The sequence below is a fragment of the Coregonus clupeaformis genome, chromosome 34 (assembly GCF_020615455.1).
Source record: "Coregonus clupeaformis isolate EN_2021a chromosome 34, ASM2061545v1, whole genome shotgun sequence".
NCBI lineage: Eukaryota > Metazoa > Chordata > Actinopteri > Salmoniformes > Salmonidae > Coregonus > Coregonus clupeaformis.
Genome location: NC_059225.1, coordinates 32662675 through 32672185, shown reverse-complemented (window position 1 = coordinate 32672185; position 9511 = coordinate 32662675). Strand labels below are relative to the sequence as shown.

The 9511-nt window shown below is 42.0% G+C and overlaps 2 protein-coding genes across 3 annotated transcripts; one reads left to right on the top strand and one right to left on the bottom strand.

Annotated features, from left to right (window-relative positions):
* The first annotated feature begins 13 nt into the window (after positions 1 to 13).
* Positions 14 to 3188, top strand: LOC121550023 (acyl-protein thioesterase 1). Its single transcript, XM_041862085.2, has 9 exons — positions 14 to 322; positions 611 to 642; positions 780 to 845; positions 977 to 1024; positions 1116 to 1186; positions 1311 to 1384; positions 1492 to 1593; positions 1817 to 1993; positions 2152 to 3188. The coding sequence occupies exons 1-9, from the start codon at positions 254 to 256 to the stop codon at positions 2200 to 2202; spliced, it is 690 nt and encodes a 229-aa protein (XP_041718019.1). The 5' UTR covers positions 14 to 253; the 3' UTR covers positions 2203 to 3188.
* Positions 3189 to 3289: 101 nt separating this feature from the next.
* Positions 3290 to 8379, bottom strand: LOC121550024 (regulator of G-protein signaling 20-like). 2 transcript variants are annotated; one of them, XM_041862087.2, is made up of 5 exons: positions 8271 to 8379; positions 7231 to 7379; positions 4318 to 4398; positions 3833 to 4067; positions 3290 to 3614 (listed from the first exon to the last, which is right to left on the bottom strand). In XM_041862087.2, the coding sequence occupies exons 2-5, from the start codon at positions 7374 to 7376 to the stop codon at positions 3420 to 3422; spliced, it is 657 nt and encodes a 218-aa protein (XP_041718021.1). In that variant the 5' UTR covers positions 7377 to 7379; positions 8271 to 8379; the 3' UTR covers positions 3290 to 3419. The 2 variants fall into 2 exon arrangements, with proteins under 2 accessions (XP_041718021.1, XP_041718020.1); XM_041862086.2 differs by lacking the exons at positions 7231 to 7379; positions 8271 to 8379 and having other exon boundaries at positions 4318 to 5043.
* Positions 8380 to 9511: the final 1132 nt, after the last annotated feature.

Here is a 9511-nt window from a genome sequence, read left to right as displayed (position 1 = left end):
TGATTTTTGGAACATCTGGATTTCCTACAGATTGATTGGATTAGAATATTGTCCTATCCATTGTGTTTACTAGTTAATGAATTTGTACTGCGCTCGCTCTCTGACAAACTGAAGCCCGCGACTTAGTAAACATACTGTACCCTCATAACTATCGCAAATCGTAGGGCCAAAGGCGATACAAATTGAACGTTTTCTTCCCATCCGAGCATACATCGTCAATTCTGTTGTTGAATGCCAGCTGCCTGCACGTTGTATGTGCGGTAATAATATGTCAGTGCCGTTGCCTGCTATTGTACCTGCCGCTCGGAAAGCCACTGCAGCGGTGAGTGAGGGATGTTTGACAGCGAGCATTGAAGGCAACATGCATGTTGTTGCAGACAATAACTTGCTCTCACATTTTAGTCTCACTTACGTCTGTATTCCCAGTAAATGGCCCCATAGTGGGCAGCTAGTATCAGGTGTTTTAGTGTAGTGTTGTAACAAAAGCCTACACAGTAGCTTGCAGGTGGAGGGTTGACACCCCAAACCTAGACCTACCAGCCATTGACATTGAAGTGTTGTCAATAAAGCTAACCACATTGTGCATTTATGTTTCTGTTTTGCATTGCAGGTGATATTTCTTCATGGCCTGGGTGACACTGGGTATGTGCAGTACAGCTCATTCATTTCATCCCTCATTCTACTCCTGCCACTCACCATTGACTCAAGGGTTATCTGTCATATTATTTCCATTTACTGTAGTCTAAAGCTCATAAGATATATTTTGCTTTTGTTCAAAGTCATGGCTGGGCAGAGGCCTTTGCTGGGATCCGGACACCACATGTGAAATATATCTGTCCTCATGCGTGAGTACCTCTGTGGACAAGCACGCCTCCTGTATTTGGAGAATGTTGATGATAGTGATTATTGATTACATGGTGTTAATATACACATTTATTAATGACATTGAAACTTTTTTGTTATTTTTATTTTTCAGTCCAATCAAGCCTGTTACATTAAACATGGGCATGTCCATGCCCTCCTGGTAAGAAGTCAAGTTTATTAATTTGATAAAAAGAAGGCAATATCAAAGAACAGTAGCCTATTTGGGTTAATCACTCCCCTCTATGTTATAGGTTTGACATCATCGGATTGCAAACAGATGCAGAGGAAGACGAAGCTGGTATTAAACAGGCATCAGAGAAAAGTGAGTCTACATTGTTTGGCTGTAGCTGCACTAGGGCATACAGTATGGTGAAGTTTTAAACTGTATGAACCTGAGCTTGATTCTATTTGAACTTGATTTCATTGAGTGCTTCCTCTCTTCTCAGTTAAAACGCTGATAGATCAAGAAGTGAAGAATGGAATACCATCCCACAGGATTGTTATTGGCGGATTTTCTCAGGTAGACTAGCCTATGACAACAAAAAACTGTAAAACAACACTGAAATGTACTAAACTTAGTGGTAAGACACAGCGATAAGAATTATTTGTGTGCTTTGGTGTATACAGGGTGGAGCGTTGTCTCTCTACACTGCTCTCACGTCCCAACAGAAGCTGGGGGGAGTGGTTGCTCTCAGCTGCTGGCTCCCTCTACGGCACTCCTTCCCTCAGGTATAAGCTATCCTGCATTAGAAGTGTTCTGTGGTGCACAAAGGTTATACATAAGATCCATTCTATTGTTTTGGAATGTAACCAGTCTATTAACTTGTTACTTTACCAAACCACACAAATCAACAATGGTCAAAGTCAATTCCTAGACGTCGACCAAATCATTCTAGAGACGTTGCAAGTCATAGCTGATTTGAAATGTAACCCTAATTTCGTCCTTTCTCAGGCGTCGGCCAACTCTGCCAACAAGGAGATGCATGTCCTGCAGTGCCATGGCGAGGCGGACCCTCTAGTGCCTGTAATGTTTGGATGTCTTACTGTGGAGAAACTGAAGACCCTCTGCAATCCATCCAACATCACCTTTAATACCTATCCCAGAATGCCTCACAGTGCCTGCCCTGAGGTTAGTATGGTTTGCACAGCAGCTGTGAGAAGTCTATAATATGGTTTAACCTAGAAGATTGGCTCTTTTTGAAGACTTTGAACATGCATAATGGAGTTTATATGAAATGAATGTATTATATTTTGTGTAGTAATACTTGTCTCTCTTGCGTCCTACAGGAAATGATGGATATCAAGCAGTTTATTGAAAAGCAGCTTCCTCCAATCTAACGGTTAGACCTACACACCCACCGCCATCAGAGCTCATTGAAGGTGACTCCTGTGATGCTCCATAGACTGTCTGAACCACAGACCTCACTCAATAGAACCTGCTGCTAACTCTGGCTGTCAGAGACATAGTCATAGACAGGCCCTATGGCTAGCTAGAGACAAGCCAAGGAGAGGGACATCATAACTTAAACTATTGTATTCTCTGCTGGAGCCTGGTGGAATCTTCAGTATTTTAATCTGTTGCCAGTTGCCAGTACTGTTGTTGGTGTAGCGATTTGCTATTGAAAAGCCATCTCTTCCAGGGAATACATGTGTTGGGAGTCTTTTTTAATTGTATGGTTTGAAAATATGAATCTTAATATGTTGATTTGTTATGGGGAAATAAAACCCTGATTATAATGCAATAGTAAAAGAAGACTACAATATACAATTATTGTGCTTTATTCGATTTGTAGGAATTTAAAGCCATTTTCTGTTAATTCAATACACAAATACAGTATATGAATAGTCACATACTATTTATTTCATACATGTATATTCCTGTTTACGTTTTGAATCAGAAAAAAAATAGGACTAAATTAGCATCACAGTATTCATATCACAGGCAAGATCTTTTTCCAGGTATCAGCTCACACTGTACGTAAAAAGTGACTATTCTTTGAGAAGAGCTGAAAGCACCACAATTTAATATCAATTGTGTTCAACTGCTGCACCATTTTTGGAATATTTTATTCAAACTATGTTGAAGGTGTAGTGGTAAACGATCTAATGCCAAGGCACTTTCCCATGTCTTCTTAACATTAAGTGAAATTAGGTTTCACTAAAAAGAACTGAAAATGCTTTAAGTCTGACAATATACCTACACACAAATGCAGTGCTAACAGATACAACATGCTTTCCCCTCATAACACTATAGAAAAGTGCAATGTCAAGCGCTAGGCAATATAAAAATAAAAATATATTTGGAAACATCTTGCAATCTGAAACCGAATATAGCGTATGTTCTTGCTCGCTTCGAGGATTTTGGAAAGCCAATATTTAAGGTAATAAACAGTGGTTACACCTTAATAAAGACAATTTTGTAAATGGAGCCTATTGACCTGTTAATCAATCAACATGTGAACTGTAACTGAAAGCTGGACCTAAAATTCCTTTGGATAAGATACACAAGTGTCATCTAAAAGCAATGTGTAGAGTGATTGATGGAGAGTGAGAGTCTATGGCTCTGTGGCAGGAGGTGGTTCTTCCAGGTTCTGCAGCAGATCTGCATACGCTGTAGAGTTCATGTAGCGTGGGTATGAGTCTCTCTGCATCAGCGTGTAGATCTGCTGCTGGGCGTCCTCAAACGTGTGGGACGTGGGCTCCAGCATGTTCTTGTTGATCACGTCTCGAACACGTGAGTCCAAACTCACCTGGAGAAGTAATTAAACAACCATAGAAGTTGAATAAGATCAGTAGTGGTCTAATGAATAACTATAGTAAGTCAGAAGAATGTGGAATCTAGAGTGGTCTTGCTAAGTCACACTAATAAGAATACTCTATGGAGAAAACATTTTAGGCTGGCAGCTATAAATTTGCACAATTATAGGCCACTTCAGTCTCAAGAAAGGCCAAAGCAGTGTAAGCTCACCTCTTTAGGGGAGAGGATGGAGATGAAGTCCTCATAGATCTGTCGTACCTTCTCCTGCACCACCGTTTTGTTGGTCTCCTTCTTGAGGTCCTCGCAGGCCAACCAGAACCTAATGTTCTCTTCACTAAACTCTGTCCTCAGGAACTGTTGGAAGCAGCCCCGCCCTGCAGGGCTCTTCATCAGCCTCTCAAACGACATGGTCCACGTTGTCGCATCCTCCAGAGTAGGCTTGGGGCTTTAAAAGAGGGACCATGCTCTTTATTTCATACAATAGACAGAGTTGAGAATATTTAATGTCAACGTTTCAGCTCTAGCTCCATATAATTACATATAGAACTCACAACATTACATTACATATAAGTAATTTAGTAGGATCTCTGTGTCTAGAGATCCTATTAAACAGTCTCAACTATATCCCCTCTTCTTGTTTATCCTATACTATGTAGCTAACCCTATAGGGGATAGTCACTGTGTAGTGTTGTTACCTGTCATCACAGTTTGCGATTCCCTCTATCCTCTCATAGATGCTTCTTTGAATCCTCTCATCCTCCTTCATAACAGTCAGACTGAAAAACAGTGAAAAAACAAAATAGAAAATGTACTGTATGTACAATGTAGGGTTTTCAGCTATTGTCAATTGGTGTGGTGGGTAGCAGATAGAAATCATGTTGATTGTTCCAAACTGTGAACAACAGTGGTGGCAGGTGCACATGTCCCGGATGCGTGAGCTCTGCATGGAGGTCTTGCGTAAACACTACTGTCATCCAGTCCTTAGAGATGTGCTGTAGTTAATTTAAACACCTGGTCTAGCAGTCACCTGTAGCCTAATTAAAAGGCAGGTGAGAATCCACCACATCTGTGCTCCCTGGCCACACACTGTAGCTCTGCGACAATTAGCACAACTTAACTGAGGTTGATGTGAAGACAGGGACTATTCCCACTCCCTGAGGTGTGAATTTCCATGCTCTTATTCTGCACATAACAGGTAGTGCTGTCCTAAGAGAGCAGTCAGAAGAAGAGGCATAATCCTTGCTTATGTATACATCTATAACTCCAAAACATAAATGTCCCTGTGGGTTTTGTCCACAGAGACTGTGTGTAGCTGGCAGATGCTCCGTTTTTATGCCTCTATTTGTGTCCTGTGCAGAGTATATTAAACAGTGCATTCGGAAAGCATTCAGACCTCTTTACTTTTTCCACTTTTTGTTGCGTTACAGCCTTATTCTAAAATTGATACATTTTTCCCTCATCAATCTACACACAGTACCCCATAATGACAAAGCAAAAACAGAAATACCTTATTTACATAACTATTCAGACCCTTTGCTATGAGACTCGAAATTGAGCTCAGGTGCATCCTGTTTCCATTGATCATCCTTGAGATGTTTCTACAACTTGATTGGAGTCCACCTGTGGTAAATTAAATTGATTCGACATGATTTAGAAAGGCACACACCTGTCTATATAAGGTCCCACAGTTGACAGTGCATGTCGGAGCAAAAACGAAGCCATGAAGTCGAAGGAATTGTCCGTAGAGCTCCGAGACAGGATTGTGTCGAGGCACAGATCTGGGGAAGGGTACCAAAACATTTCTGCAGCATTGAAGGTCCCCAAGAACACAGTGGCCTCCATCATTCTTAAATGGAAGAAGTTTGGAACCACCAAGACTCTTCCTAGAGCTGGCAGCCCGGCCAAACTGAGCAATCGGGGGAGAAGGGCCTTGGTCAGGAAGGTGAACAAGAACCTGATGGTCACTCTGACAGAGCTCCAGAGTTCCTCTGTGGAGATGGGAGAACCTTCCAGAAGGACAACCATCTCTGCAGCACTCCACCAATCAGACCTTTATGGTAGAGTGGCCAGACGGAAGCCACTCCTCAGTAAAAGGCACATGACAGCCCGCTTGGAGTTTGCCAAAAGGCACCTAAAGACTCTCAGACCGTGAGAAACCAAGATTCTCTGGTCTGTTGAAACCAAGATTGAACTCTTTGGCCTGAATGCCAAGCGTCACGTCTGGAGGAAACCTGGCACCATCCATGGTGGTGCCAGCATGGTGGTGGCAGCATCATGCTGTGGGGATGTTTTTCAGCGGCAGGGACTGGGAGACTAGTCAGGATTGAGGGAAAGATGAACCGAGCAAAGTACAGAGAGATCCTTGATGAAAACCTGCTCCAGAGCGCTCAGGACCGCCGACTGAGGCGAAGGTTCACCTTCCAATAGGACAATGACCCTAAGCACACAGCCAAGACAACGCAGGAGTGGCTTCGGGACAAGTCTCTGAATGTCCTTGAGTGGCCCAGCCAGAGCCCGGACTTGAACCCGATCGAACTGCTCTGGAGAGACCTGAAAATAGCTGTGCAGCTCCCCATCCAACCTGCCAGAGCTTGAGAGGATCAGCAGAGAAGAATGGGAGAAACTCCCCAAATACAGGTGTGGCAAGCTTGTAGCGTCATACCCAAGAGGACTTGAGGCTGTAATCGCTGCCAAAGGTGCTTCAACAAAGTACTGAGTAAAGGGTCGGAATACTTATGTAAATGTGCTATTTCAGTTTTTTTTTATATAAATGTGCACACATTAAGGGGTATTGTGTGTAGATTTATTAAAGAAAAAAACAATTTCCAAAAAAAGTAAAGGGGTCTGAATACTTTCCGAATGCACTGTATGTAGGTTGCTCCAGAGCAGAGGCGTCATGCCTATAGGGGGCACAGAGGCACGTGCCCCCTCAGAGTTGTCCTATAAAATAAATAATAAAAATGTGTTTCATTTTTTGTTTGTCGTTTCTCTGTAATACTACTAGCCACCTAGCAATTTTATGAAGTTGGCTTTAGCTAGCCCAGATAGGCTCCCAATCTCCCAACCTCATAACTAGTTACCAAGAAGCCATTTCAGGCAATCAATCAAGCTAGAGTAGCCAGCTTGTCTAACTATATTAGCTGGCATGCCTGCTGGCAAGGTTGGTAGACTTTAGAAAAGCAATTACTAAATGTACTGAATAGGACTCACATTCCTTTCAATATTGTACCCAGATTTGAGCAGAGATGCAGATAAGCATATTTAGTTTCTTTAACAAAATAAACAACTTGATTGCAGGAAAGACAGTTTCAGGTGTTTGAAAAAAGCACAATTCTCCAACTTTCCGACTGGGGGCCTAGTCCCCCTCCAGACCACTCCCCAGCCATCCTCACGTACTTTGTGCCCCCTCAGATTTTTGGGGTGCATGACGCTGCTGCTCTGGAGTGCAGAGTTTTGGTATAAGCATGGTATAGAATGTCAGTAAAGTAGGTATGGTCTGAGTCCCAAATAGCACCCTATGGGCCCTAGTCAAAAGTAGTGTGCCATATAAGGAATAGAGTGCAATTTGGGACACGGACCCTTACTATGGATAGTATAGTGGTACCTACCAGGAGCAGCTGCAGCAGCAACACCAGCAGAAACAACAGGCATTGGAGGCATTGGTGGGCATGTTCCCCATCCTGTGTTGTGATTGGAGGACACTGGCCGCGGTTTCCTGGTGCACCTGCATCTGTCTCACCCGCTCTGACCCCATGGGCTGCAGACCAAGACACACAACACCACGCTGAGGTTGTATGTGAGACAGACTGGACACTCGATTTGGTTCAGATATGCCCACATAGAAGGCAGGCATCAGTCATCCATCCGTATACTTGTCTACATATCTTCTTGTAGATGACATTGATGGAGTGAAAAATATGCCATTTTAAAGACTGGTACAACATCTTGAAACCATGGGAAAATAGTAGCCTACTGAGGGAATCCCCACGGTATGTCGTCACATCAGCTCGAGCGCGCATGTCTTGCGGAATGCTCTGACCACTTCAACAGAACAGAATGATCCCTGCACGAACTTCTTTTCACTGTCAAAGCTATAACTTATTATAGCGAGAAATTATTACATAAACATATATATGCTATTAAACGCCTATTACCAAGCCTAACATTTGCAGGATCAAAGCATTATATCGCGCTCTGGGATGAGAAAGACAGTGGTGCGGTAGTAATACAGACAAGGCGTTGCTACCTCCATCCTAGCATCCTCGGATACAACACAGATGGAGACTTGGGGGTTAGAGCGCACTTTTTAACCATTTATTAGGTTAATCAAGATTGAGAATAATTTAAACGAAATACTGTATGCTGACATACAGTATAATAACACATAAGGTGTATTTTTCTTTCAAGATGGAGAATATGGCATCTGATGATCTGATGCAAATTATGACTACAGCATCAATAAATAAATAAATGACCATTAAATTCGGTAGCTATATCCAAAAGATAGAACGAGATTGTCAAGAAACCATGCTGGCAATAATTCTCTAGTCTCCATAATTTGCCATCTAGATTGCTGGTGTTGAATCTAATTAACATGTTAGCATTCAATTGTAATTCAAAGAGGAAGTTCCAATATAACTGTACTCACTGTGTCACCATGAATGCCAGAATACAGGTGATTCTTGCCTCAATCACATCTGTCTGCACTGGGTTGCAACTGACCAATTCGTTTGCTCCATGCGCATGCGTTTTGTTTGAGTGCAAAAATATGTTCTGAAGCTGAAGCGTTGAAGCGCAGACCAGCTTTTACTGGAAGCTTCAGGCAATGTTTGATGATGCTCTCATATGCTCATCTGTAGCATAGCCTACTTCACAACCGCTGAATGAAACCTCTACATGATCCACCCACCATGAGTTGCTAGGTTTCCATCCAATTGGCGACAGATTTTAATGCAAATATTTTATAATCAGCATAAAGAAAATATGCGCAATTTAACCACCAGTAGTGTTTCCACCTAACGGACTTGTTGCAGATACAAATCAGTGCGTGATGATATATTTTCGCTTAATTTTTCATGTACCGAAGACAAATCTAAAGTGCAATGTGTTTCCATCGCATTTTCCACTCAAGCGATAGTTTTGTCACAAAAACTGTTGCGTTAAATAGAAAATGTGCCTACTCTGGTATTGGCACATGCGCTCTAGGCAACAGATACAGTGCGGGTAGGCTAGTCTACATGATGAGTTTGATGAGTGTACGCAGCCTGTTGTCAAAAATTGATGGGGTTAGGATTTGGGCTAAATCAACTGATGCTGATGTAATTGTGTTTTCGGAAACCTGGCTCAGCAAGTCTATTTTTGATAAGGATATTTGTATAAGTGGTTACAATGTTTATCGTGCAGATCGGGTTAAGAAAGGTGGGGGTATGGCTATATATGTAAAATCTAAATTCCATGTAAGTGTGGCAAAGTCTGAAACTATTTGTAAACAGTTGGAATTTCTTGCTTTGAATATTGAGGTTTCAAAGGGCCTCTCTATAACTGTGATTGGCTGTTATAGACCCCCCTCTGCTCTTGGTGATGCATTTTCTTCTTTGACGCACCTTATGTCTAAACTTCTTTACAGTGAAATGATCTTGATTGGTGATCTCAACTGGTGTTGGTTAAAGCCGGTGTCTGATGATTTAAAAATGTTTTGTAATTCTATGAATCTTACCCAGTTGATTAATTCACCCACTCGCCCAAATCTTAAATGCCCTGATAAATCTACCCTGATTGATTTGATATTGACAAATGTTCCACATAAATATTCTGCGGTTGGTGTTTTTGTAATGATTTAAGTGACCATTGTGCTGTTGTTGCTGTTAGAAATACTAAGGTTCCAAAGAC

Excerpts from the sequence above, each read along its gene's own strand:
- LOC121550023 (XM_041862085.2), top strand. The coding sequence starts at position 254 with ATGTGCGGTAATAATATGTCAGTGCCGTTGCCTGCTATTGTACCTGCC. Across the intron at positions 643-779 it reads CATGGCCTGGGTGACACTGG|TCATGGCTGGGCAGAGGCCT; the intron begins GTATGTGCAGTA and ends TTTTGTTCAAAG. Across the intron at positions 1,187-1,310 it reads TAAACAGGCATCAGAGAAAA|TTAAAACGCTGATAGATCAA; the intron begins GTGAGTCTACAT and ends CTCTCTTCTCAG.
- LOC121550024 (XM_041862086.2), bottom strand. The coding sequence starts at position 4,568 with ATGCAGAGCTCACGCATCCGGGACATGTGCACCTGCCACCACTGTTGT. Across the intron at positions 4,068-4,317 it reads ATCGCAAACTGTGATGACAG|CCCCAAGCCTACTCTGGAGG; the intron begins GTAACAACACTA and ends CCTCTTTTAAAG. Across the intron at positions 3,615-3,832 it reads CCATCCTCTCCCCTAAAGAG|GTGAGTTTGGACTCACGTGT; the intron begins GTGAGCTTACAC and ends TTACTTCTCCAG.